Source organism: Apiospora aurea (assembly GCF_038362705.1).
Source record: "Apiospora aurea strain CBS 24483 chromosome Unknown utg000001l_segment0_segment0, whole genome shotgun sequence".
Classification (NCBI taxonomy): domain Eukaryota; kingdom Fungi; phylum Ascomycota; class Sordariomycetes; order Amphisphaeriales; family Apiosporaceae; genus Apiospora; species Apiospora aurea.
Window position 1 is genome coordinate 1,266,231 of NW_027117388.1, and position 27,668 is coordinate 1,293,898.

At 53.3% G+C, this 27,668-nt stretch overlaps 10 protein-coding genes across 10 annotated transcripts; 8 read left to right on the top strand and 2 right to left on the bottom strand.

The window, feature by feature from the left end:
* Nucleotides 1-79: 79 nt before the first annotated feature.
* Nucleotides 80-631, top strand: PG986_000403 (uncharacterized protein; the record flags this gene model as incomplete). The annotated part of the gene is made up of 3 exons (XM_066836625.1): nt 80-142; nt 163-387; nt 497-631. The coding sequence occupies 3 exons, from the start codon at nt 80-82 to the stop codon at nt 629-631; spliced, it is 423 nt and encodes a 140-aa protein (XP_066705518.1).
* A 778-nt stretch (nt 632-1,409) lies between these two features.
* PG986_000404 (uncharacterized protein) lies at nt 1,410-2,939 on the bottom strand (the record flags this gene model as incomplete). Its single annotated transcript, XM_066836626.1, has 2 exons — nt 1,410-1,666; nt 1,847-2,939. The coding sequence occupies 2 exons, from the start codon at nt 2,937-2,939 to the stop codon at nt 1,410-1,412; spliced, it is 1,350 nt and encodes a 449-aa protein (XP_066705519.1).
* Nucleotides 2,940-6,357: 3,418 nt separating this feature from the next.
* PG986_000405 (uncharacterized protein) lies at nt 6,358-6,957 on the top strand (the record flags this gene model as incomplete). The annotated part of the gene is made up of 1 exon (XM_066836627.1): nt 6,358-6,957. One exon carries the CDS (start codon nt 6,358-6,360, stop codon nt 6,955-6,957), a length of 600 nt encoding a protein of 199 aa, XP_066705520.1.
* Nucleotides 6,958-7,662: 705 nt separating this feature from the next.
* On the top strand, nt 7,663-9,181 carry PG986_000406 (uncharacterized protein; the record flags this gene model as incomplete). Its single annotated transcript, XM_066836628.1, has 2 exons — nt 7,663-7,738; nt 8,160-9,181. 2 exons carry the CDS (start codon nt 7,663-7,665, stop codon nt 9,179-9,181), a joined length of 1,098 nt encoding a protein of 365 aa, XP_066705521.1.
* A 2,950-nt stretch (nt 9,182-12,131) lies between these two features.
* Nucleotides 12,132-14,616, top strand: PG986_000407 (fungal-specific transcription factor domain-containing protein; the record flags this gene model as incomplete). The annotated part of the gene is made up of 4 exons (XM_066836629.1): nt 12,132-12,169; nt 12,525-12,726; nt 12,857-13,330; nt 13,396-14,616. The coding sequence occupies 4 exons, from the start codon at nt 12,132-12,134 to the stop codon at nt 14,614-14,616; spliced, it is 1,935 nt and encodes a 644-aa protein (XP_066705522.1).
* Nucleotides 14,617-16,348: 1,732 nt separating this feature from the next.
* Nucleotides 16,349-18,593, top strand: PG986_000408 (uncharacterized protein; the record flags this gene model as incomplete). The annotated part of the gene is made up of 6 exons (XM_066836630.1): nt 16,349-16,627; nt 16,838-17,098; nt 17,179-17,358; nt 17,418-17,513; nt 17,588-17,768; nt 17,833-18,593. 6 exons carry the CDS (start codon nt 16,349-16,351, stop codon nt 18,591-18,593), a joined length of 1,758 nt encoding a protein of 585 aa, XP_066705523.1.
* A 980-nt stretch (nt 18,594-19,573) lies between these two features.
* On the top strand, nt 19,574-19,981 carry PG986_000409 (uncharacterized protein; the record flags this gene model as incomplete). The annotated part of the gene is made up of 1 exon (XM_066836631.1): nt 19,574-19,981. The coding sequence occupies one exon, from the start codon at nt 19,574-19,576 to the stop codon at nt 19,979-19,981; it is 408 nt and encodes a 135-aa protein (XP_066705524.1).
* Nucleotides 19,982-21,092: 1,111 nt separating this feature from the next.
* On the top strand, nt 21,093-22,380 carry PG986_000410 (uncharacterized protein; the record flags this gene model as incomplete). Its single annotated transcript, XM_066836632.1, has 2 exons — nt 21,093-21,704; nt 22,168-22,380. The coding sequence occupies 2 exons, from the start codon at nt 21,093-21,095 to the stop codon at nt 22,378-22,380; spliced, it is 825 nt and encodes a 274-aa protein (XP_066705525.1).
* A 1,717-nt stretch (nt 22,381-24,097) lies between these two features.
* Nucleotides 24,098-24,592, bottom strand: PG986_000411 (uncharacterized protein; the record flags this gene model as incomplete). Its single annotated transcript, XM_066836633.1, has 1 exon — nt 24,098-24,592. One exon carries the CDS (start codon nt 24,590-24,592, stop codon nt 24,098-24,100), a length of 495 nt encoding a protein of 164 aa, XP_066705526.1.
* A 1,453-nt stretch (nt 24,593-26,045) lies between these two features.
* PG986_000412 (uncharacterized protein) lies at nt 26,046-27,051 on the top strand (the record flags this gene model as incomplete). The annotated part of the gene is made up of 3 exons (XM_066836634.1): nt 26,046-26,101; nt 26,164-26,483; nt 26,867-27,051. 3 exons carry the CDS (start codon nt 26,046-26,048, stop codon nt 27,049-27,051), a joined length of 561 nt encoding a protein of 186 aa, XP_066705527.1.
* Nucleotides 27,052-27,668: the final 617 nt, after the last annotated feature.

The window sequence follows — 27,668 nt, forward strand, 5'->3', positions numbered from 1 at the left end:
ATAAAGTTAACCATCATCATTCCTTACCTCTTACAGCCGTTAACAAACAAACAGCGTTGCCGTCCCTCTCTCACCAGCCATGCCGTCTGACGAATACTCGTCCTTCGGCGGAGGGGGCGCCCTGAAGCTCAAGGGCGGCAAGGTGACCAAGCACAAGAAAAGAAGAAGGACCGGGGCGCCGGCAGCGATCTCGAGAAGTCGCTCTCCACGGGCGAGGCCAACTCGAAGTCGGAAGAGAAGAAGAAGAAGAAGAAGAAGAGCAGGGAATCAGATGAGGACAACGTGGAGGACGAACAAGAAGAGAAGAAGCGCGATAGCGACGATGACAGGCCAGTCGAATACAAGACCGAGGCCGAGAGGCGGCACGAGGAGTTCCAGAGAAAGAAGGTACGTTGTTGCGCATTTCACCATGGAGGCGGGTCGCGCGCGCGGAACGTTGCGCGAAGCGAAAATAGGAGAAATATGTGCTAACTTGTGGTTTCGCGCCTACCTACAGATGCTCAAGCTATCCGAATCGTCGAGCTCGCGCCCGGAGCTCCTCAAGACTCACAAGGAGAGGGTCGAGGAGCTAAACACGTACCTGTCCAAACTCAGCGAGCATCACGACATGCCCAAGATCGGACCCGGCTAGGCTGTTGCGCATCAAGGCAGCTTCTTCGCGGCGCGTTATATCGCTGTGCTGTTGTATATATCCCAATCGTTTAGCGTCGTTTTGTTCAATAGACAGGGTCTCTTGGTATCGGTTTGGCCTACGCATTTGTTTCATGTTGGGAATATACCCATCCTCGGCGTTCCGGGAAGATGGTAGTAGAAAGAAGATTCGCCAGAAGACACATTGGCGGAGTTGCTCTGCTCCGCGTGAAACCCCTTTACCGAAATTACGACTCCCTATTGGTTACGTTCTTACCGTCAGGTTTTTGCTTTGCTGTGACATGGCTTTCTGAGGCAAACTCCATGTCATGCTTTTCAGGCACATTTGTGCGGTAAGGGCGGATGGATGGATTAAGGTATATTTATTTACTCTATGGTCACCCAAATGCCAATGTCGTAAATGACTGGATAACTTTGTGACCGTATATCTCATAATATGCCCCTCAAGTCATCTCTCTCGCCTAGATCCATCAAATCGATCAAGGTCCAAGAAGGCTTTTTGTATCCCAACTGATGTATATATAACTCCCAGTTGACATTTAAAGGAATGTGTATGCCATCAAATGCTCCATATGCAATGCAAATGCTGACGCTAGTGTAAATGCTCGCTGGAAGTGTGTCGCCCCTCTATAATTAACGCCGTATTAAAATAGAAATTTGTGTTCGCATTTTTTTGTGGCCATAAAATCTTCAATGGTGTGGTTGTATGTGTGATTGTGTGGCTGGTGTCGCCTATGATGTCGTCTCTCTCCAACTCCTTAGACCAGGAAAACGCCGCCGACGGCGACTGCTCCGGCCATGACTTGGTACATGGGCGCCACGAGGTACGGGGCGGGGTTTCCGGTCTGCAATTGCCCGCCGTTGCCGTCGTTGGTCGGGGTCGGTGCAGCAGCAGCCTCGCCCGTGACCACTTCCATGGTGGTGATGGTGGTCTCCGCTCCACCGGGCATCGTCGACACGTAGGTAGACGTTCGAGACGTAGTGAATGGCTTCTCCGACGTCTGCATTGTGGTTTCTATATTTTCCAGAGATAGTTAGCAAAAATTGTACAAAACACGGAGCAGAGAGCTTAGATCACATGACTGAGCGTTGTCATAAAGGGGGGAGGAAAAGGAACGAAGGGCCACAACATCGCCACAGGACATAGAAAACCAAGACAGTACAAGAACGTCCAAGTGCGGTGTGTGTGACGTACCCTGAGCAGTAGTAGCTTCTTGCGTGGTTTCTTGAGTGGTTTCTTGAGTGGTTTCTTGAGTGGGAGAGTTCTCTGGAGTAGTAGAGGTAGGAGACTCGGGAGTGGAAGAAACAGGAGGTGCATTTTGGGTAGTGGTGATAGTGACAGGAGCAGCCGCCGGCGGAGAAGAGACGACTGTGATCGTCTTCGGAGTCTCCGGCGTAGGCTTCGCGGACGTAACAGACGTACCAGGCTTGTCAGCTTTGCTAGTCTCCGTCATCTTGGCAGTTTCCGTCGTCTTGGCCGTCTCCATCGTCCCAGCAGTCGTCGTCGGCTGAGGCTGGTTAGTGGTGGGCGGCGGGTTGGCGGTCGTAGTTGGCTCGGGGGTGTCCTCAGGCTTATCAGTAGTGCTTTGCGCGGTGGGCGGGTTGGCTGTCGTCGTCGGCTTGTTGTCCGATGGCGACGGCGGTGGCTGCTCTGTAGTCTTCGGCTGCTCCGTGGTCGTCGGCTGCTCCGTGGTCGTCGGCTGCTCTGTAGTCGTCGGCTGCTCCGTAGTCGTCGGCTGCTCCGTAGTCGTCGGCTGCTCCGTGGGCTTGGCCGTCGTTTCCGGGGTTTTGGGCGAAGTGGGGGGCGCCGCTGTTGTTGTATCAGGGGCAGCGGTCGTCTCGGGCTTGGTCTCGGGCTTTGATTCCGGAGAGGAATCCGGGCTTTGGGTGACCGTGTCCGTCTGAGTCGTGCCTACAGACTCTATGGACGTGACGGTCGAGCCTCCGCTCGCCGTGGCGTTGTCGTTCTGACGCCTCGCAAGCTCAGTCAAGGAGCTTGCAACGGTCGCATCCTGTGACTGAATGGCTTCAATGGCTTCAATGGCTTCCTCGTCCAACGGGAAGACACCATCCTTGAAGGAGCCCGGGAAGCATTTATGCAACATCTTGTGCAGCGTATCAGACGACGCCGAGCCCATACCCTTCGAGATGCCAGAGCCATGTCCCTCAACAATCCCTTGTCCTTCTGCCGAGTTGCTGTTGACACCCGGGATGGTAGTAGTTGCCAATCCCAGTGTCACGGAGAGGACGATAAGCAGTCCAAGGCAGCATTTGCGGGTTGAAGACATCCTTTGTGACTTGCATTTGCAAGAGGCCGGGTTTGTGACTGGGTGCGCTCTCGTTTCGGGAGTCAGACAGGCCTTCTCGTCCCGATATACTGGCAGATCCATGGGAGCCATAGTAAAGTAATATTCGAAAGAGAGGACGTGGTGTGAGATATACGCCCCGAGTCCAAGATAAGCCACGGGGGCTAATGCAGATCTATAGCAGCAGAAAGCGAGGGAAGAACGGAGCAAATAACGAATGGAAAAGTCGGCTATCCCTATTGTATCATAGAGTGCTTGGTTGTGTGAGGGACTGTGGTCGTAGTGCAGGAGGAGGGGGCAGCGCGACTGGTATTAGTACGGAACGGGTGTATAAGCCGGTTCACTGTTGATTAAGAGCTAATGTAAGGGTGTACCGATTTGCCGGAAGTGGCAAGAAAGACTAGAAGCACTGGCGAGTCAAGAAGAAGATGGACGTTGGAGTCTTTTTCAATGGGCGACACGACACAAGGCGGAAAAAAAATAAGCAGCTTGCTGTTTGGTGGATGCCCACCCCCGAAAGGTAAATACGACTGGATCGACAGATGGAGAGAAGGGCAAGCAGCGAGTTCAGCTGCCATCCTGGAAACCCGAAACACACACAGCACAGCTAGGACGAACAAATCGTCACATAGGAACCCCTGCTCAGGCAAAGTGGGATGCTGGCAGCCTAGGCGGACAGTAGACTGCTAGATCGGATGGGCCGCTGCAGGTAGGATCCAGTCTCCCAGTGCGTGCAGTACATGACATGGTGAGGAAAGCCTCCCAGACCTCGTGGAGTGTTGGGGTGTGCGACCACGGTACGAAAAACAGAGGTTGGGCCCGGGCATCAGTTCCGTGGTGCGTGGAGACTGACCTCTGCCCAGGACAAGGGCTGCATGCAGGATGCTATGTACCCACATCCCACCGTGGCACCGTTAACAACTGCTTCGCCGCATTTCTCCGATACGACATGTCTCTCAGTTCTGCTCAGGGCTGCCACCCCTGACACAGCTTCTTGGTTGTATGTACATACATATCACCATACGTGGCGACACGTCTTGATACCGTCTTCAAGAACATCTCACAGTATGATACAGACATCTTGTAGCTATGTAAGCAGGCAGGTAGCCTTTGCGACGCAAAGTTCAAGACACCCACCATGTGATCATGAAGCAACCTACTGGTCGATCGCATAACCACCTCCTGGACAGTGGCAGAGTGGCTGCCTCGACTTCTGATCGACGATAGTCCGAGCACTGGCGTTGCTCAGCCTCGGTGTCTAATGTGCATACGGCATGCAAGAGCCGGCCGGGCAACTCACTACGACCCCTGGCTTTGACCAGTTGCTGATCCGCGAGATAGGAGTTCGTCAAATCATTATTGGTTTTTCTCGCGCTTGAATTTGCGGTGGGGGCAACAAACACTCCACAGCGTGTCTGTGTCTGGTGGAAGCCAATTGGGGGTGGTGTCTTTTCACAATGATGACGTCGGAATACGAGAATTTTTGACTGGCCGTGTACGGCCGGGCTTCACCTCGTCCGAGAGTGAACTCCGTTTCACGAAATTGCAGGGTCTTCTCCTCATGGGCGCACGCAATAGCTCAACCACTGTCCTGGGAGAACCAGATGCACGACTTCGTATCTGCTTGCGTAAGTCTACGGAATGTTGACCTCGCGCTGTTGCATTGCCCATCTCAGATGATGACAGCGCATGATGGGGTGAGCCGTGAGCTGAGAGGACAGGACGGCGGGAGGCGGAAGGTATCGTTTGGCGCCACTCCACCAAAAGCATGCACGCTGGTTATTCAGCGCGCCGCGGCGCATCGACACTTGCCTAGACTTGCCTTTGCCTCCCCCAACTTTTGGTGCAGCCCAGCCCAGCCTGTGCGACTTGATCACACATGCGCCATGCAGCCAAGACTGCTTGCTGTCCACTCAGCGCCTAGCAAGCAATCGCGTACAAGTCATGAAACAGGATATCCAGAAGCCACAAAGCCCAAACTCAAGTTCACGCTCTAGAGCAATAACCTATCAGACAAGCTTTTCGTACAAAACGATGCGCCCTACGCTACATATGGCGGGCGATGGAACATCAATATATTGATTCCCTGCACCCCACAGTCATCCATTAACCAGCGATTGACATGAGACCTCTGCTTTGGTAATCGAGGTTGCCGCCTACGATATCGGATGTTTGATGATCGACTGGATGTTCTGACACCTGAAACCCAGGAAAAGAGAGTGAACAACGACTGCTTGGTATCCTTCCTCAACCCAGCCGGGCTCGAATTCGCTGCTCAAGGGATAGGCAATAGATCGGTTGCAGATCCATCCGCGGGTCCATCCTCAGGCGAAGAAGCTGAGGCTGTCAAGTCAGCACACAATGCGCGGTTTGCGAAAGGTAAGGCTGTCTGGCGCGACTGGTATGGGAGCTAGCACCCGGTAGCGATCAACTCCCGCGCTGAACCATTAGCCTTCTATTTTTAGTGCCCCTGAAAACCAGGAACTTTTTTTTTTTTTTTTTTTTTTCACTGGCCAAGAACGGCCTAGGCGCTCTTGCTCTCGCGGTAAAGGGGGAAAAGAAGCTACATACCTCTGATTGCAACACATAGTCCACCAGAAGCTCCCACATCTGCCAATCGTATTTAAAGCTTGTTCGAGCTCAATACTATACTTCCGCTATTAAAGACTCTGCCGAATGCTTGAGAACATATACCTGCATCAACCGCAGGAGCTGCGATTTGCAGTACATTTTCCCTAGTGTCCCCGAGCTTAGATGGGACAGGTTCGGATTTAGACCTTGACTGCTTCCGTGGCTGCCTTTATCAGTATCGAGGCCTTCAAGGTAGCTGCGAAATGTACATACATGGTGGAATTAAAGACAAGCTGGCTTGTTCATTGCTGCAAGAATTGTTTATTAAATCATTCAGTGCTCAATACGATCCTGCACAATTTTCCCCTTCTCTGGGGTCCTTTTCTGATCTCGCAGGCAAAAGAGATGCGAACAGAAAGTACCTCCTTGAACCTTCCTTAGGTAAGGCGCATTGAGGCTCAGAGATCTGCCCAGGGTCTCTCCAGCCACAACAACCGGGCCCTGGCCATTCCATCAATTGGATTGGAGACCTTAGCGAAGGAAGGTAGGTTCCTGGACTGACGACAGCTTTGGAAAGTGGCATTTACATGTGAATTCAATTCAAGCTTCCCCAACTTACGAATAACGAACCATACGCGAACTCTCCCAACCGGGCCTCCACTAGAAGGAAGACGGCAGACATCAGCATATCAACTTTATGGTCGTTGTTTTGAGAGGCGCTTTCCGTTATGTACCTGGGCACTCGTCTTATTGATTCTCAACAAACTCCAATTTGTTCGATTGCGCTGCTGTCGTTTGCCCGTTAGCAGCCCCGGGGGTCGATCCCGTCATGCCCGAGCAGCTTGATCCCTCGACAGCTGCCCAGAAACCTCGAGACGATTCGAACGAAGAGCAAGAAAACCTCAGGCTTCTGTCCAGGTCGCCTCATCCATATGCTCGCCAAAAGTCCGAGCTGCTCGAGCCCTCTGGCAGCTTCGCCTACCCACCCCGCGGCAGCCCAGAGGGCAGCCACCCGCAACGGGCAACCACCTTTCCGTCCATCGCGCGTGACACGTCGCCTAGTAGCGACAGCGGCACCGAGGCCGACGATGAGCACTTTCTCAAGGGCTTGCCCGCCCCGCGAGCAAGACTCCACAAGGGCCTACGGGGGCGCAACGAGGTAGCATCGGGCACATCCACCCCTCTTCCCTCGCCGGGTCCCTTCGACGAAGATGATGGCCGGAGGCACATGTCCACGTCACATACGTTGAAGAAGGAAGTGCCGATAGGGAAGACTGTACGGAGTGCCTCCGAAAAGTCCAGGCGCAACAAGGAGATTGTGAGGCGGCTTACCGAAGTCCTGCTTCTCGGCGCCCTTGGAATTGCTGTATACACCAACAAACAGTCTCGACCAGCTCTGTACCAATGGCGGCTAGGTAAAATCCCTTGACGACCCATGAACAGTGGCTTCCGGCAACATGCTGACCTCTATGTAGAGCTAATCGCAAGCCTCGGCATCATGGGTACCCTCGTGCTGCTGTACCCTCTGCGCCTTATGATTTGGGGTTATAAACGTAGATCGACTTCAGCTTTACCGCCGGCTTGGACAGCCATATCAATACCGACGACATTCGACCCTGCTCCTCTTCTATACCCGCCTGCCATCACCATGCTCGTGTCCTCATTAATTTCTATGGATAATCAGGCTATCCTACTACCCAACATAATACTCTCCCTCTGCTCCCTGCCCCCATCCCTTTTCATCGCCTCATCTCAGGACCATGCATGCAACACATGGCAATGGTTGGTCACTTGCATCCCGCTCTTCCTATCTAGCAATGCAACGCCCTTAAAAGGGGCAGGTTCTGTCGGGGAGCTACCCAACGCTAAATTAGCCAATTTGCTGCCCGAGGTTGTGGTCCTCCTTTATCCATTGCACCAACACCTGTGCAAAACTCTGCATTCTATGACAACCACGAGCCTTCTGACAGCTGAGCTTCAGCTCCTTTCGGTGGCTCTAATCAACGTGCTCCTGTTGTCGTCGTCTCCTCAGGCCGTCATTCTCAAAGGAATGCTATGGATTGGGGGGGCTTGACTTGCTCATCCTTGGTACCAATGTCATCACTTGGGGAATATCACTGGCGCGAGTGCCAAAATGGCGTTTCAAGCGAGTTGTGAGCACATCGAAGCGATCATGGTCTTTGCTTACGACCTGGATGCCGTGGAAAAGAGTACGTCATGACCTGTTCCATGCCACTATGGACAGCTCGTCATGCAGTTCGTGTGAAGCATTCGACGAGGCTGAAGACAGTGAAAGCCTTCAAACAGGGGTAACTAAGTCTCGAAAACGGCGTCAGAGTGCTGGGCTGAACGATCCAAGAACCACCGGGCTTAATGTGTCTGCTAAGGATTCCACGTCTCCCCCCGAAGTACGCTTTAGTTCATTGGGTGGCAAACAGGGTGTAAGTCATCTTCGGAGACACACACTCTCCAGCGTCGAGCATTTACCCAGGAAGTCATACACCCATACCCCATCGGGTAGAAAGAAAAGATCCGCTTCTACATCCGTTCGAGCATTCTTCTCTATGACATATGAGCAAGCCACATGGCGGAAGTGGCTATACGCATTATATGTGTATATCTTGATTATAGGCTCCGTCTTCGTGCCCCACAGATGGGTAGGAGTCAAGGACTTTGTACAGACGAATGCATTGCATAGCTATGAGCCGGTAGGATGGGCATTGGGTTATTTGTTTGGCGACCTGCCCAAGTTCCGGCTGGAAGTCGTTAGCCGGAATTTGGAGTGGTGGATTTGTCTGCCTAGTCGTCCTGACATCGATGACCTCGGCTCTCTTGATGGTGGATGGGTTCAGTACTCGCGGCATACAATTATTGGCGATGCCAACACACGGCTGCTGATCAGTGCTTACTGTCTGGCAGTGATTAGTATCGGCCTCATTATTGTGTTCCGACTGTCACCCGTTTACGAAGTGGACACACGTCGAAAGGTTTTTCACTTCATGATGGTAGCCATGTTTGCGCCATCCATATACGTTGACCCAACCTTCGCGGGGTTGGCCTTGTCCATTGTGCTGGCCGTCTTCCTTCTACTCGATTTGCTGCGGGCCAGCCAACTTCCTCCGCTTTCCAAGCCTCTAGCAGCCTTCCTTGCGCCCTATGTGGATGGTCGCGATCTTCGAGGTCCGGTGGTCATCTCCCACATCTTCCTCTTGATTGGCTGTGCCATACCACTTTGGTTATCACTCGGTTCACTGCCTCGTGGCGGTACGGGATATCTGGAGGGCTGGGAGGTGCCCACACGTGAAGTCAGCATGGTGGCCGGTGTCATATGCGTCGGACTCGGGGACGCGGCCGCCTCTCTGATTGGCCGGCGCTATGGTCATCGCAAGTGGCTATGGGGTGGCGGAAAGAGCCTGGAGGGAAGTGTGGCCTTTGCGGTTGCCGTATTTCTGGGCCTATTGGCAGCTCATGCCTGGCTTCGTATCGGTGGCTGGCCTTCTTCGACTGAACTCGACAGTTTAGGAACAACAGCCTTCAAGGCTGGATTCTGCGCCTCCATGGCTAGCCTTACGGAGGCGGTACTCACGGGCGGCAACGACAATGTCGTTGTTCCCGTCGTCTTGTGGACATGCGCCAAGAGTTTAGCCATCTGAAATTAGCCGATGATGTGCAATAGTAGAGGGGGAATGAAAGGCAGTGGCTGATTTATTTATTGCATGGGAGGGGACAGCGTGCTTAGTATCATTACGAATCTGATGAAGCGGAAGGGAATGGCAAAGTCCTCGACGGTGCTCTCTTTGGACGACATGCACGGCATCGGAAGAGGGAACCAGGTGCCAGGCATCAACAGCGGCCACCAAAAGGCATTACAGTTCATATAGACGCTGGGCATATGTTGTGTGAAACGACGGAACGATTATTCGATGAGATGAACAACATACTTACAACCAGGAGCCTCGGAACCATGGCCCAATAATTAAATAGGCGAGCATTGGTTGCTAGCTGCCAGGCTGGCTACCTTATATCACGAAAAGCAACATCAAACAAGTTCCCAACTAGATATCTGTGCTGGATATCTCTCGCGCTGGTTTCTCGATTGTGGCTGACTGCGATAAGCTGTGCATGAGTATCCCATACCATCAAAGCGAACATTACCTCTGTGAGTATCTTGGATGGTCATTGCTAGGATTGTAGACCGGTGAGCAGCCGTGACATACTTCCGTAAGCGCTGGCCCCAAGGACGAACGCCTTCTAAGGCTTAGGTAGGGACGTACGTTTACATGCATATCAAACGTGTGGAATAGGAATCAAGATCGCCCAACGTCAATGGCATTCGCATTGTGTAGGGGCAACCAGTCGGACCAGTCGCCGAGGCTGAGGCAGGCAGGGCCAGACACAATCGGCGGGATTGAGGCCGACGGAGTGTTTCGAGGGCCTCCCCGATCCCCGAGTGGCTCTCAGCCGTAGTATCCACGATGCATTGGGGACGGAATCTTCGGGTTGATATGATTGAGCAGTGGTCGGTATCAATGGAATGAATCCCAGGCAACTGGGACTAGCCTACCTGTAGATGCTGGTTTACACGTGTAAAGTAAGTATGCATACGGTTTGCGCGGGGTGCTTTGGTGGAGGCCTGATTGATACTGGTTCCCGAAGAGAATAACTAGTAGCTGTGTGCCTAGCATATGGGTCCGGTATACACAATCATGGCTGGCTACATGTACAACTGGGAGGTATTTAAGGCTCTGTCAGTAACGGCGTCTGATATATCGGGTGGCAGTCAGTATTCTGTCTAGCAACGTCGGGGATGGGATGGGGTACAAAAGGAAGCAGGTGCTGAAAACGCCGATGCTGTGGTAAGGGAGATGGCGGTGATTGGGAAATAGCCAGAGATGGACTCCGGCATAACTACATGTAGGTTAATAAACAATAGCCCTTCACGTCCACCTTGGAAAGCTGCCGGGTTGTGTAAGGTATATCAACATTAGTAATGCATAGCATCACCTGCAGAACACACGTGCGCGGGTATGCGTGAGGTAAACTGGCCACGCTCTTTGTCTCTGCTCTTACATACTTATATATATGGAGGTAGGTACCGAGTCTACAGTATAGGTCGGTAGGGATGCCATCTCGACGGCTGTCGTATTTTAGCCAGGCGTATACGATTACGGCGAGAAGCTGCGAGAATATTTCGGGCTTACATGGATGGGCTGGCGTAGTGACAATTCAGCCGGCGCGGCGGATGTCGGGGACGCGGGGTTCCCTGATGAGCGTTAGGGGCTCGTACTACACACCTCTTTATGAGACTAGACGGGCATCTACACAGGCAGTGGCCCTGGAGGAGTCAGGCTACCTTGCCCACTGCAGAAGCAGATGGGGGATGGCATTACGCAAGCGCCCCAGCCAAGCCGCTTTCACTGGCTTTTGTTTTTCACTGTTGCCTTCCAATACTTCCCAGCGAGTCGCGCCCGAGCTGGCGGGCTACAACAGTGGTTTTTTTTATACATGCTCGTCGGAAACAAGACCTCCCGAGGTGCGAAAGAAGTTGTTCTGGGGCCACGTTACCAGGCGTAATAATGGTGGGTGACTTGAGCCAACTTTGGCTTCCGTAGGCGTAGGCGAGCAAGCGACCAACCATTCGAACATGAACCAGTCATCCAGCAAATGCCAAGCCATTTCGACCGAGCCTACTTGCAAGTACAGTACGGAAGGTTACGGTTCTCATTTTAGTTGAACGGCGTTGAATCAAACAAAGTCGCCGAAGGGCAGGCAGCCCATTGAACCGACAGGCCCAGAGAGACAGCTGGACGGGCAGCCATGATGACATTGGGCTTGTGAGGTTGATTGATGCTGTAGCTCTTCTCTCTCTCACCCTCTCTCACTTTCGCATTTCTCCTATCTACCTAAGGTATTCTATCTGCCCCAGATTCTCCAGCCCGGCACGGCTGTAAATGAACCAGATAAAAACCAAGCACAACCACGGACAGGCACCCCTTCCCCGGAACGGTTTGCTGCATTGTTCATTCCTACCTCCCTCGCACGCCTTACACGACAACAACTCGATCCCATAATCCGATTCTGATCGGGGATTTTATTCTATCCATAATTACACCTTCCAATCTCACAAGCGACGACTTAAACGGCTTTTACACGTCGCGCCCTCCTTCGTGTCTGTTTGGCCGAACTCAACCTTGACATCGGATCAGAACCTTCTGGTGCCTGTTTCAGAGGCAGCGCTTGATCGCAGTCCTCCAACCCACCACATCTGCACAAACACAAACATCCACTGCCCACCAGCTGTTGCTTTGACTTGCGCATCGCATTCGACACACACACACACATACACATACACACTCCACCCACAAGACGAATCCTCCTTCCGAGCGCTATCGCGTGTATATTCCTGGACAATCTCCTTTGCCTCGCCTCTACCGTGTACCCTACCGCCCGTTCCGAAAGGCGCTGCCGGTGCGACCGCATACCACCCGTATCTCATTAGCTCAGCATCTCACCATTCTACTGGGTCAAGTGGGGTTGAACTTGCGCGTGAGCCTCACCTCAACCCGCACGCACGCGGTTGATGACAAGAAGCGGGGAATAGACATGACTTCGATGCCGTCCGGGAAAACCCCCCGTGTACTGTAAGTCGCCGCCGTACCCATCCCGTGAGTGTGTGAATATATCGTTAATGGGTCTCTGACTGTTGCAGAGCATGTGTGCTGTGCCAAGTAAGACGACAACTTCTCTTTGCAAAATGTGATGCGCCCTCTCCTCGGAAGCCATACCCGCTGACGCGCTGCCTTCTTCGTTCTTATAGCACAGAAAGATCAAGTGCGACCGCCATTCACCATGTTCCAACTGTACTAAGGTCTGTCTATCTGCCGTGCACTCTGCCCGTATCCCCTTGGAATTCGTTTAAGCTTGATCCTAATGCTCACAAGCAAAAAAGGCGGGTGTGACATGTACACCAAGTACGCCAGCTCCCGCTCGGAAAAGAAGGCGGCCCAACCACGACCTGCAACAGCGGCTGGCAAGATGCGAGGAGTTGCTGCAGGAGTATGCCACGGCCAAGCCCGCCGGCGCCACCAGCGGACCAGCCCCGGACGAGAAAGGCATGAGGCCCGTGGGAAAGCTCATCCACGGGGATAGTGGCCCGCGTTTCATGAACAGCTTCATGTGGGCGGAGGTATACGATGAGGTGAGTCTTTCGGATATTTGCACCCGGCCCTAACTCCTCTCTCCCTCCCGCCCTGCTGGCTCTGCACTGAGAATCTTTGGTCATTGGTTTGCTGTTTGATGTGGTTGTTTGTCCACTAAGTCGAATCTAGCTACGAGCAATGCGTGAGATTATGGACAATGATGTTGGCGATGACGAAAGCTGTTCAACACCGGCGGACGGGCAAACTCCCGACCATAACAACGGCTTGCTATTTTCCGACGGCACGGATGCCAACTTGGAAGACCTGCACCCTGACCCCGCGCACGTGTTCGGCTTGTGGCAGACCTTCCTGGACCGAGTCAACCCGCTTACCAAAGTCATCCATGTGCCTTCAGTTCAGCCCTTCTTGGTAGAGGCCGCCACGAAGCGGGACACCTTGCCCAAAAAAGTTGAGGCATTGATGTTTTCCATCTATGTGTTGGGGGCAATCGCCTTGTCCCCGCAAGAGAGCCTTGCGCTTTTGGGCTACAGCAGAGAGGAAGCCATGTCTCGTTTTTCCAAAGGCTGCCGCCTTTCGTTCATGCGGATCCAGATCTTCAAGCAGTACGATCTGATAACTTTGCAAGCCCTTGTCTTGTACCAGGTAAATTCATAGCTCTATCACGCATGATCATACTATATGCAAATTTGCTGACTGTATTTCTCCAGCACTCTCTCAGTGGACACTACGATCGAAACGCGGCGTGGATCCTGAACGGCACCATTGTCAGAATCGCTCAAATAATGGGCCTTCACAGAGACGGCGAGGCGCTTGGGTTGTCCGCGTTCGACAGCGAGATGCGCCGGCGCATCTGGTGGCAGATTGTGCTGTTAGATGCTTCATATGCCCTTATGTCAGGCCTGGGCCAGTCGATGGTACCGCGCTCTTGGGACACAAAGAAACCTGCCAACCTGCCAGATTCAGACCTGTTCCCAACCATGACCAAGGTGGACAGTCGGCCTGGTCCTACAGACATGGTATACTGCATGAGCTGCTATGAAGTGGCGCAGCTGCTCGTTGATTTCCCCAGCTTCGACGAGGTCATGTTCCAAAACGAAACAGGGGTGGAGTCCGTTCCGCCAGCGGTATTCGAACAAGCCAGAAATCGGGTCGACCAGTTGGATGCTAGACTGGGGGAGATATTGGCCCAGTACTGCGATGTTTCCATGGGCCCGGTGCACGTACTGGCCAAGGAGACCAGGCACGAGCTCATCGGTAAGCTACGAGAGATGATATGCCCTCCTCAACAGCAACCGGAATGGGGGACTGAGGTCTTTTCGGCCAAGGACAACCTCTTCAAAATTTCGGTTAGTTCTGCCGAACACACGATACACTTATACAACATTGTCGAAATGGTGGAGGTGGGAGCCAACTTCCAATGGTTCATCAAGGCTCATTTCCAGGTCGAGGTGTTTCAGTACATGATTGGCCAACTCATGCACCGGACAAGTGGCCTACTCGTCGAGCGGGCATGGGTTGTGGTTGAGAAGTGCTATCATTTCCACGCGGAGTTGATGGACATGTCCATCAAATCATCTGCGGACGTGGCCATATTCGTGCTTAGGGCCTGGAGGCTCAGAGCGGAGAAGATGCATCAGTCGACGGGCATTCCACCGGTGACACCGTATTACATATCGGCGTTGGAAAACCTGGTGGGCTCGCACGACACCAAGAAAGAAGAGCCAAGCGAACACGATGTCGAACCCGACAGCGTACACGTACCGTCGAACGGGATGGATATGCGATGGGATCAGTTACTAGGATACGCCGACCCGCAAAACACGGGCACGTGGGATATGTTTGGGGCCAACGCCGGCGAAGTGCCCGACTACAGGACTGCGGCGCCGGGGTTTGGGGTGAATGTAATGAACATCAACGGCTGGTTCTAAGCGGGACTACTATAGAGCGAGCTGGCCGGCTACGCTTCACAGTTTCAATGGATTAGAATGGACTCGGGTGTATAGTACATAGAAGACTCATATGGTTATGGTATGGTGTTGGACAAGTTGGCATTTACCACATGTTTCACGATTTCAACGGCTCGCCGATCTTGAAGAAGAGAAAATATAATACCGATGCAACTCACTTGCGTTTGGCCCCTTTACGCGGTTTGGAAACGATGTAGCACTCGGATATAAGGTTGCCACGGAGTTAGTAGAGGATGTGGTATGAGCATGGCTATGGACAGGTGTTTGAGAAAAAGTAGATCGATAATGAGCGCGGTCATAATGTTGCACCGAGCGAGCCCCCTGATGACGACTATCTCCGTGGTGTATATATTTCGGACCCGAAGCTCTGGTCGGTCCCGCAGATTCTTGGATGAGCAAGATAAGATTAAATAACCCGTCGGCTCGGAAGACGTCAGTTGCGCACCTAAGCCGAGTAAGGCGTTAGCATCCTTGTGGACATCCATCCTTCCATCTGGCAATTGCTTTATCGCGCGCCAGAAAAAGAAAAAAAACATTTTTCCACATTAATTCGGTGGGGAAATGAGTAACACGGAAATCCGGTCGCACATTGCTAAAATCCGAGTGCCTGGGGTGGAAAAGTTGGTCGCACTCGGCTAGATTCCGCCGAGCTTATTACCTCTTTCCCTAGCCCCCAATGGCTCCCCATGGCTCCCCAGGGCTGCTTGGGTCTCGGCCTATGGTTTCCCGCCTACATGGCATTGCACTAGACGCATGCATGCCTGAGTCACTGGCGGTTCCCTCTTGCCTGTCTAGGATCCACACAGGCATCGTCTATCCGACGGCTAGTGACCAGAAGAAGCATTGGACTATGCCCTCGACGCCCTCGACGCCCTCGACGCCCTCGACGGCCTAGCTCTAGGCTGGATGGACTGCAACGAGATGACTGACTCCGCCAGGTCGGTCGTCGGGTGCAACTAACCATCACGATTCACTGCAGCTGCTGCAGTGCTACAATGTCCAGACAAGCCTGGCCTCTCTCTCTCTCGCTCTCTCTCTCTCTGCCTGTCGTGCTGTCCAGCAATGCGGTTGTGGGTAATGTAATGGTAACCAACAGGGTCCACGTCGCAGGACGGGCTTCTTTGTTACCGACGTTTTCCTCGTTTCAAAGAGGCTGCATACATACGCCGATGCCTATCCAGCCAATTGGGACACCGTGCAGGCTCCCTGCCTACATTAGTAGACAGGAGAGGTTGAGACTACGGCTTGTTAGGGTCGTTCTGCCGGGAGACTGCGTGAGCAGCTGAGGCAGCGGTGCTCGGCCTTTACTGATGTCCGGTCAGCCTACCCAGGAATGACACACCATCCCCCGGTGCCGCTTAGTTAAGGTATTTTCATGATAGTATGGAAAAGCTGAGACACTCGATGCATTTTGCAGCTAGCCCTCGTCTTTCCGATAAAAGACGGCCAGACTCCCCTTCTGGTTTCGATGTACCCAAGACCTGCACATCTCTGCATCCCTTGGCGAAACCTCGGATCTCTAACCAATACTCACGTTTATATCATACACATCTGCCAATAGCAGCACAGCTTGGCCACCCCTTACTCCATTAGGGCCTTAACTCGCCATCATCCGACCCGAAAGCTTATGGGCTACCCGTCTTGGCAAGGGTCTAGCAACAACGACACAAACATCGGACATACTTTGCCAAGCATGCTCTTCCGAAAGAGCAAAGCACCGGCTACTGCCGCCGGTGCTGCAGCGGCTCATGACGAGGACTCCAAGATATCGGCCGTCGACGGCGGCTCGACAACGACGACAATGGCCGAGGAGCACCAGCAACAGGACGGCGGCAAGGTCGCCAAGGCTGTCTCGCGGGCCTCGACCAGAGCCGAGAGCGACTATCCCACCGGAGTCCGCCTGGCGCTGATTCTCCTCTCCATCTTCGTGTCCATGTTCCTCGTCGCGCTCGACCGACTGATCATCTCGACTGTAAGTGGTTCTTATTTCATGTTCTTATGCTTTTGCCTCGAGCGCCTGTTGTATCCCATCGGTTCGGGAATTACATCGCACTACAATAAGTATAGCAAACAACCAAGCAAGCAAACTTACTATTGCTGCCCTGTCTCAAACTCTATCTGCCTTATGTTCGACACGGACCCAGCCTCAGGTACTCTAAACTGAACACGCGCTACCAAACAGGCCATCCCCCAGATCACTGATGATTTCCACTCGCTTCCGGACGTCGGCTGGTACGGTAGCGCCTACCTCCTGACGACGTGCTCATTCCAGTTGATGTTCGGTAAGCTGTACACCTTCTTCTCCGTCAAAAACGTCTTCCTGGCCACCGTCGTGCTATTCGAAGTCGGTTCCGCCATCTGCGGAGCGGCGCCCAGCTCCGTTGTCTTCATTATCGGCCGAGCCATCGCCGGTGTTGGCGCCGCCGGTATCTTCTCCGGTGTGGTAAGTGCAGCCCCTCACCTCTACTCTCGCCTCGGAGCACGAATTGACCACTAACACGCGGTCTTTCTTTCCTCCCTCAGATTACCATCATCGTATATGCGGTTCCCTTGCACAAGCGACCCTTGTACCAGGGGCTCTTTGGTGCCGTCTTCGGCCTGGCCTCGGTCGTCGGCCCGCTGGTCGGTGGCGCTTTCACGTCCAACGTCTCGTGGCGCTGGTGCTTCTACATCAACTTGCCCTTTGGCGGCGTCGCTCTTGCCGTCGTCGCGTTCCTCCTGAAGATCCCTGACCGCGACACGACCAATGCCCCCTGAAAGAGAAGCTTGCGCAGCTCGATGCCGTTGGCACCAGTGTTCTGATCCCAGGTGTCGTTTGCCTGCTGCTGGCCCTCCAATGGGGAGGTCTCAAGTACCAAGTAAGTGATCTGACAACCTAACATGCGCATTCATCCGCCGTTACACAATAACAATCATACTGACTGATCGACAGTGGAGCAATGGCCGCATCATCGCGCTGCTCATTCTTGGTGCCCTGTTGCTCATTGGCTTTGTCCTGACGCAAATCTTCATGCCCAAGACGGCGACTGTGGCGCCGCGCATCTTCAAGCAGCGAAGCATCATTGCTGGGTTCTGGGCTACCGTATGCATTGGCTCGCAGATGATGATCTTTGGTGAGTAATCCTCAAGTCCCCTCTTTTTTTGGGTTGAGATGTCGAAACTAACCATTGCATACAGTCTACTTCTTGCCAATTTACTTCCAGGCCATTAAGGGTGCCTCCGCGGTGGACTCTGGCATTCGCCTCCTGCCCCTGACGCTTTCCATGGTCGTCGCCTCGATGGCCAACGGTATCTTCGTGAACAAGATCGGGTACTATACGCCCTCCATGATCGTGGGCACTTGCCTGCTCGCTATCGGTGCCGGCCTCCTTACAACGCTCCAAATCGATACTCCCTTGGCCAAATGGATCGGCTACCAGATCGTGTACGGCTTCGGCATGGGCCTCACCTTCCAAGCGCCCAACCTGGCCGCCCAGACCGTGCTGCCCACCAAGGACGTCCCCACGGGCACTTCGCTCATGTTCTTTAGTCAGCTGCTGGGCGGCGCCGTCTTCATCTCGGTCGGCCAGAACGTGCTCAACAACCAGCTCCTCACGCGCCTCTCGGGCCTGCCCGGCTTCTCGCCCCACATGATCTCGGACAACGGCGCGACGACGCTGAGCAGCTCGCTGCCCCCGCAGCTGCTGGAGCCCGTGCTCTTGGCCTACAACGAGTCGCTGCGCGTCGTTTTCCGCGTCGGGCTCATCCTGACGTGTCTTACTGTTTTCGGTACCGCCGCCATGGAGTTCCGGAGCGTCAAGAAGAACAAGCCGAAGAAGGGCGGCGACGCGGAGAAGGGCGATGCTGCTGGACAGTCCACAGCAGCGACAAGTGAGAAGGCTGCAGTGGCCGAGTCTGCTGCGGCAGCACAGCCGGTGCCGACAGGGAAGTCATCGTAGGGGTGATGGTGGGTTCGAAATGAATGTCGTGTATCAATACTTGCATATATACCCCATGTCATTTGCTGGAGTTTCGGATACAGGGCTGCGAGAAGTTGCATATCGCATACATGGGTCGGCGGCGGCAAGATTATTGCTAGCATTGCATCTAAGGGGAAAAAGTCATTTTGATGAAATTACATGAGATACATATTGCATGTTTAGCCTAGATTCCTCTCAACTTAATCACATATCTAATACCATACCAATACACTCAAGCCAAGTCATTCAACGTCTGCATGGGTTGATGGTCTTTCACTTGTATGGCTTGTCAGTTCTTGGCAGCCTATCTTTTCATATCAAGTCAACACCCTGTTGAAGGATGTCAACGTCATTCGCTTGTTTGACAACGATTGCTAGATCAACTGATCCTTTTCTTTCCCTCCTTTGTCAACGGCCGGCTTTCACACTGCTGCTATCTTGGTCATCGAGTATAAGTCAAACAAAGACACCCTTGGTAGCCTATAGGGACAACGCTTTGTTGGGGAGTTTCATTCGAGACGATGTTGCGTCAGCCCGTATAAAGGTATTCTCGTTTCCCGCAGCTCACTCGCAACGCGTGTGAGCTGCTTTAAAAATGAAGGGAGGGAGGGAGAGTTCTCCCTGACAACAGTAACCACTCATTAATTTTCAACCAAAACAAGCCCATTTAATTCTTTTTCTATTTCTTTTGTTCCAAAACCCAGGAGGTTTGTTTGTTTACAGAAACAAGAAAGGAGTTTATGGTTCCAGATATCTAGTCGGCCTGTTTGACGCACACATTCTGGGAGAGCCCGAAGCGCCCCTGAAGAAAACGAAACAGCGCAAGGAGGCAAAAGGGGTATAAATGACCTTGCGCGAGAAAATTAACAAAAAGAGATAGACAAGACAACGACGCCTTGTGCGGATCCAGAAGCAGCAACAGAAGCACCAGAGAAAAGAAGAGGTAGAAGCGACCCAGTATGTCGGTAATCGTGGGCGTCACCACGGGCTCTCTCGCTTTCGCCGCGGTGCTCGCGACGGTGGCGGGGCACTGGTGGAAGAAGCGGAGGAGACTGACGAGGGAGAAGACGAAGATGGATAAGGGGAAACAGAGGGAGACGAGGACTACCGTTACTACTGCTACTCCTGGCGGGGAAGGAGGTAGAGAAGGAGCAGGGAACGTCAATAACCACGACGGCGAGGGTGATGAAGGGGAGAGGGCTGTTGATGCTGCCAAGGCCGTGGACGGGGACGGGGACGAGGATGAGGATGGTTATGTGACCTTCCCCCCTTTCGTGCCCAGCTCCAAAAAGGGCGGCTTGGGGTCGGTGCGGCGGCTTTGGCCGTTGGTTCGCAACGCTGCGCGGCTCAGAAGTAAAACGGCGTAGACAAGTAGATGTCCGTCTAGAGGCATATACCTAACACACATACCTCCTTACACGGGACGGCTGGTTTCGCCGGTCCTACCACATAGCCAAAACAGAATAGATTCATTTGTCCACACTCACTGGGGCTTCAAACCGTCCAAATATATGTCTTCCGCCCTTCGATGGTGCCTATCATGCGCGTCGAGCAGGCCCGTATGGCAGTTTCTGTTCTCTCTGGCCTCCAGCTCATTTTGAGTTGATCGTAAACACGTGGCTTGCTGCCGATGGCGCAAGGAGGATGGGGTTAAGAAAGGCTACCTACCCCCTTCCCCGGGAAGGGGATTGGACCGTTCGAGTAGTAGTCGAAGCAGAGGGTGCTCTTAAGAATCGTCGTGAAGTAAGTATGGAGGGTTAGTTAGGCACCAGGCACCAGGTACATTTACGGAAACGAGGAAGGGATCGACGTGATCGACGTGCCTCACTTACAACAGCCATCACCACCACCAACCAATTGCATTGTTTCCCCCAACAACCGCACAAAGGTCGTCTAAACAAAGAAGAAAAAAATTTACATGAATTGGATTGTGCAGAGGGAACTAGACGAAACAAAGGCCCCGTCGAGGCCTTTCTGGCAAGGGCCTGGACCGCCCTCCCTTGTTTACAACAATTCCGATAAAAAGCCCCAACACGCCTCGCTCTTCCACCACGGCCGCTTATTTTGGCGCTGGGCGTTTTTTCCTCTCACCTCTGCTTAAGACATTGACACAGCAACGAGCAGCAGCTTCATATTGGTCTCATTTCATTACTATTGTGCTTGCACAAACTCTATTTTCCCACCTCATTTCCAAGGGCTTTCATCTCCTCCTGGACGAGGGCGACCCGAGCATATCAAGAGTTGATCTCTTGTCGCTTTTTCTTTTCTTCTTCTTTCGGGTTCGTCCGTCGGGGAGAATAGCTCGACACTTCTACTTCACACTTTACCGTATTCTTCGACAGCCTTGCCATATCATTGATTGATTGGCATCTTGCCTACATCTGCAGGTTGAAAAAAGAAAAGAGAATAAGACAATCGAGAGAAGAAAGAAGGGACGGAACATCCTTGCAACGACAAGACGAGAAGCACCTACACACCATGGGGGAAACCAAAGAATCGGCAGAAGACCCCTTCAAGGGCGACGGGACCGACTGGACCTGGCTCTACGTCATCATCTTCCTCATCCCCGTCATCTTCCTCGCCATCGCGGTCTACTCGACCTGGCGGGACCGCCGCGCCGCGGCCACCAAGGCCAGGAACGACCTCGAGACGGGCCGGGCCGCCAAGCTGGACAGGTATTATCACCCCTGGAGGTATGATGCTGCTGCGGGAGAGGCGGAAAGCAGCAGTGCAGCAGCAGCAGGTCGGAAAGGCGCTAACCGCAGTGAACTCACAATAGTAACCGCAGCAACAACCACCGCAACAACAACAACAACAACGGCAGAGTCGTCGGCGGCAGCAGGCACAACCACTTCGCGTCATCCTAACAACCCTTGGGAACCCGCCGCGCCCCGAAGCGGCGGCGGTAGCAACAACAACATGAACAATAGAAGAAACCACGATAGCTTGACGCCCGTGACACCGCGGTCGCGGTACTCCACCAATCCGTACCGCCCACAGGAATACCAGCAACAGCAGCATCAGCAAGAGAGCAGTAGCAACCAGGATGTCGACGCCGCGCCTTACCCTACCTCGTCCCACGGCGCCCATGTACGGCGAGGCCGCTACGATGGGGGCATCATCCGCACGGAGCGGGGGAGCAGAGGGCCTGGAGTGACGGCAGTGGGCTTGGTTACGTCTGATCGAACCGGGATTGCTCAATGGATGCGGGGGGTGGGGGACAAAAAAGACAAGAAGGAAAAGATCCAGCCTTTTCTGCTACGGGAGTCAGCTGCATCGTTCCGGCCCCAGCCCGTGTGGATCCCGAGAGATAGAGAGAGAGGGAGAGAGAGATGCCGAACCGCACTTTACCCTCCCGATCATTCCAAGTGCTAGGTTGCTTTGCTTGGCCTAGTAGGTAGTACCTAAGGATAGTAGTGATTTGAGGCACAAATTACTTGCATGCATTCTGCTTTCTTCTTCCATCCGATTGACCGTTTCCTTTGCTCACGCGCACCATCTTGGTAACCTTATTTGTTGTAGTTCTGCGTCCGAAATACTGACTTTCCAATAGTGCATGTCCCACCTTGAGCGCCGGTACTCCGGAAATGGAAGCTCGAGTCAGGAAGCCGGGTATTCTCAAATCCCGACCACAGATCTCGGCACACACTCACGGACGGGTGGCCCCCCGGGGGTTCACGGCCGCTTCCTGTCCATTCCGTGTGCCCCTGCCGCCTTTAACAACTTGATCATGCCGCCGATCTTTCGGAAGACGGGACGCACATAAACATGCCTACGCAATGGCGGTCAGCGATGTTTCGTCTTCCTTCTCATCGGGACGGGTTGATCCCAGTTTACTGTAGTGCTGGCTCTTAGTACTGTAGTAACTTCCTACAAAAGTACTACTGGGATCCTTTCCCACCCGTTCATGAATCGCGTGCGCGCGGAAGATCGGGGAGTCCCAGAGATAGATGTACGCGACCCAGTAGATTCGAAAATAGTGGTACAAGCCCGCCCGGCCGACTCTCCCTCTCTCTCTCTCCAAAGCCGGATCAGGCTGGTGGAGCTTCCCTTCCCACGATGGGGTGGATGGTAGCCAAGACGGTTAGCCCTGATTGGCCCTGGCGGGCTGCACTCTGTAGGCTAGCGGACTCCGAATATATGGATGGGCATGGTCCAAGTACGGTCCTGAACCAATATTGCCCACGCCTACACAGCCGCCCGCATAGTAAAGTGGTAGCTGCGGCACAGTCGAATACGAACCGTGTTAATGCGAAAATTCTCTGCGTCAAAGCCCTCTTTCTCGTATGATTCCGTGGCCGTCATGCATATTGGGCCAGGGGGAAAAAAAAGGAAGAAGAAAAAAAAAGCGAAAAGGCTGGTTGAACTTGACGATCTGCAATGCATGCATGCCATTTAGACGGGGGATAAGGTTAAGCGTTCGTTCGCCAGCGACAAAAAGCAACCCGTTTCAGAGCCGCCTGCTCTGCTCTACCGCTGCCACGGTGGCAGCAGTTGCCCAGAAGCAAGTTCGCACGACGCTCAATGACGGGGACCAAAATAGTTTAGTGGGGGTTGGCTTTCTCCCGTTTCAGACGATCGTATTCTTGTTGGTCGTTCTGGCCGTCCAGTTTTTGGTTTCGAACTTGTCCTGTGTCGCCTGTACAGTACTCCGTACGGTAGGGTGCAAAACCAGGTCGTGGGCAGGATGGCAGAGAAAGACTGTTTGGATATAAATGGCACATGCTGTTTCAGGTCGGGGCTATACCGGACGCTATATCGGACGGAATCAGTCAATCATGATTTGTGGATGGCCGTATGCAGGTCGAAATGACTTATGTAAGTTAGCCGGCAATGGAGGAGCCGCTCAACAGAAATCGCTGCACGGCTGCTGCATGGGCGTCACCGGCGCCTGTCAATTCAATGCGAAACCATTGCAGGTTGCATATCACACATAGTCATCACATTTGCGAACGATGGGATTTTTCTGGGCGTATGCCGAAAAGATGTGTGTGTGTGTGTGTGTGTGGTGGTTCATGTCGTCGACTTGTCTTTCAAAGTCGACCGGTTCTCGTATTCAAATACATATGCTTGCTGTTGCGCCAAAATGTCTGGCGAACCAATTCGTTGGCTCGTACATGTAATAATCCCCTATACTGAGTCGCTGTGAATGAAGGTCCAAATGCTTTGGTCCGCGTAAATACTCTAGGCCGTTCCCTGGTGCCCAATGATAAAGCCAACTCCCCAAAACGCCATCCGTAAAACCCTATTTTCTTTCCCTGATGCGATGCGGCAAGGCTGATCTCTTGCGTTTGCCATTATATCGGCGGTGAAAAAATATATACACGAAACAGGCCCCGAGTGGAGCAGCAATGCGTAGTGTCGTTCGTGCGTGTCGAACCAAAGGTGGCATCCTGCACACGAGGCGATGATTGATGATGACGACGACCCGCAAGATGGGGTTTTCTCTAGTTGGTAGAAATCCGTGAAGTGAGAGGACCGCCCTAGGCCCCCTTGGGCTTCCAGATGTCGGCGCCTAAGGGCTTGCTGATGCCGACGCCGACGCCGACGGCAATGCCAATGATGAGCAGGCCAAGGAGGAGCTTGGCGATTATCCGATTCCGTTTGCTGAGGTGCGCCATGCAGTTGCATGTCCGGTTCTGCCTCTTGGCCGCCTTGGCCTTGCGCTTCCAGTGGTCCTGGCCGGGCCAGACCGAGCAGTTCGGGTTCGGGGGCGTGGCCGATATCGACTTGCGGTTGAGGTTGTCGGACGAGCGCAGCGCCTCAATGTCGGCGTCGAAGGGGTTCAGGTGGTGCGCCGTGCTGGGCGTCGACACGCTCGAGTTCCGCCCGAGCTCCATGCTCGTTTCCACCACGTCCTTCTCGTTGGCGCCCAGCGTCGTCGTCCCGGAGACGTTGCTCGAGTGTACCAGGTCCGTGGTGTTTACCACCACGGGGCCCTTCTCTGAGCTGTCGGTGTTGTTGGTTTGCGGCGCCATTGTGGTCGGGTTTTTGGTGTTTGGTTTTTGTTTTGTTGTGTGTATGGTATTATCCGGAGAATAGCTCCCAGATCAAAGGAAAAAGGGTCGTCGAATTGCTTCTACCCCTTCCAAAATTATAAGGATAAAATGGGATTGTCGTTTGTTCAAAGCATTTGGGCACAATAAGATGCTCGGATGCTGGGGTGGCGTTTGCTGGAGGAGCTTTGATGAAACTGGGACGATTGCGCGAACAATGTCGAGCGAGGCAGGTTTCAAGCAAGGTGAAACGAAGCAGGTGATAGGAAGAAGGAACGACAAGCAAGGTGATTCATTCAATTGATCAGTCGATGGCTTGTTTGTTGAGAGGCAGCTTCGTACTCGTGTTGCGTAAGGGCGTAAGGCACTTAGAGGCTAAGAGCAAAAGGCAAAGAAGCTGGGGGGTCCGACGGCCTGTTATGGGACGAGAATGGTAAGAAGAGAAGGAGTGGATGGGCCGACTGACAACAAGACAAGACAAGACAGGAATAAGACAAGAACGAGGGTGAAGCCAAGCAAAGAGCGGGAGCTAGATGCTATGTATTACAAGAGATACGGGAAGGGGTCATGCAATATCGAACGTAGGTACGTACGTACGCATCAAAGAGCAGGCCAGAACAGCAGGTGATGCCTGTCTCTTTTTCCTCGTCTCTTCCTCTACTACTAGCTTGTCTCGCACCGTTGCTCTCCCACTGCAGAACCCATTGGGAACCACTGCTTTCTGCACTGCTCCTCTGCTCCCTCCCCGAAAGCAACCCTGTCCCTGGATCCTGCTAGCCAATCTAGCGCCTCCCAGAGTGGATGGAAGATCCCGCCTGCTAGTTCGTTGGAACCCAGCAATTTCAAGGTGGGGGGGCCGGCTGGGATGACAGGGTCAATCAAGATCAAATCAACCGATGACAGGCCAATCTCGCCTGTAAATGCGCGTCGCAAAAGGGGCGTCTAAACTTCTTTAGCGGCTGTGAAAAAGCAGGTCGCAGCCCGCGCGCGCCCACTTCCGGGCTAGCGGAAGCAGCTAGGGCAGCTATGTAGGGCAGCTAGGGCACTAGAGGCCACTAGGGAGCTGCTGCAGCAGGGCGCGTTGTGCAGCGTGCTCGGGGTAGGCTGCGCTAAGCTTAACTGGCCCAAAGATGGTGCCAAGCACCAAGGTTTCTTTCTGCTGCTGCAGACCTTTGACCAATCCAGGGCCTTTGGCCGTTCTTTGCGCCGGTAGCGGGTTACAGACAGACTCCAAGTAGCAGCATGGACGGTCCTGCTCATGATGCAAACCAAAATGACATAGCACTCCAGGTCAAGGAGCCTGGCGCCTTTGCTATGGTCAAATCCTCGTTTGTTTCTTGTTTGACCGGCTCTCACGTGAACCGGCTGAGACAGTTCCCGTTATTGCGTGCGCTCTGTTGATTTGTGGTTGATAGGGAGACCAGGGTTGATCCCAATGCTCCTCAGCATCAAGCACGTACCTACGTGCCCGGGCTCGGATAGTGATCGAATGTAGGTACATATTTGGGGCATGATGATAATGATGATGCTGATGATGACACAATTGTTAGTAGCTCACCCCGCATCCCGCTTCAAAGTGCCCAAAACTCTAGCTCGAGTATAAGAAGCGACGACGAGCTGCAGTTCTCACTATCGACCGGAAGTGCTCCTAAAGGCGCAGTTGACCTGCTATCGCTGCGAGAACTAGGAGAGCTAGGGTCACGCCTGGCACTACGCGATCAAGCACTATCACCGGACATGGCCCAATTCCAGGCCACGGTGGGGTCTCTTAGCACGCGCCGCGACTCGATCATGGCCAGCTTCAAGGGAACAGTCCCATTGACCAGCACGGCGCAATTCGCACAACATCAGAGAGAGAAGAAGAAAAAAAGCCGTATAGCCGGCATATTACTTTGCGTCTGCCGATTCTCCTTTCTGCATACCTCAGAGAAGAGGAGCAGGAGTGAGGAGCCTTGTTGCAGAAAAACCATCCCATGCAAGGGCTATGCGACATGATTCCCTGCTCGGCAGTTTGTTTGACAAGCACTTGTCCAGCTTTGCGAGGAAGACCTTCAAACCCTATGAGCTAGCATGTCAAGGAGGAAAGACTTACCGGCCGAGAAGGCACGGAAAAGCAAGTAAAAAGCAACTGGGCCGCGCGCCGTATGAGGCGATATCGCCGCGTACATGCATGCGACTAACGACTTTTATCGCTCGTCGCAGGGTTCTCCCTACATGCACGTAACGTACGTTATGTACATGCCTATTCTGGCCCAGTGATGACATGGATTGGAAGTGTCTGGACTGCTTCTTGCTATCAGCAACCGCAGCAGCAGCAGCAGCAGCAGCAGGAGGAGCAGCATGTCTCTATCTCAATTAACAACCCCAAGCGCCTGTCTGGTGCTAAGGACGACGAAGACGAAGACGAAGGCGAAAGGCGGCAACGCCTAGCTATTAAGTAATGTTCATCTTCATCTTCCATGACCAAAACCCTCATCGGCTACTACTTTAGTTCGCGGGCACTGGCATTGATATCCGTTAAAGAGCCTTTTCGTTCCATCGATGACGTTTGGATGTTCGTACAAGGCTCGGAGCAGATGGTGATGGAAATTGTCTAATAACCGCGTTCCCAGTGATCGACCCTCACTGCCCCAATTTATCCGCAAATCTATATGTGTAACGATATGCATGGCGTTTTTCCTTTTTTGGCACTTTATGCTACATTGGCATGGTTCAATAGGGGGAAAGCCCCAGTCAATGTGTGGCGGCTGCTTGGCATTCATTCCCATGTGGCTTTCTTTGCCAGCTTGCCAACCCCTTGAATGGTTGAACGTACTTTGCTTTTAGGTTGACGGGCCTCAACCTTGAATCCCCTCTATATTTAGCACCATTCGAACCTTCCGACCAAACTTACTGGCGCTGTCATGGCTACTATGAAAGCGATTCCTGTTCGTTCACATTTCGTTCATCCTGTAGGAAGAGGCATTCGGAGGCTGAGCCAGTGCCGTCATCTAAATGCGTCTGGCTGGGACTTGGCCGGCTTGTGGCACCTGTTGAAAATGTCACTCGGTTACGAATG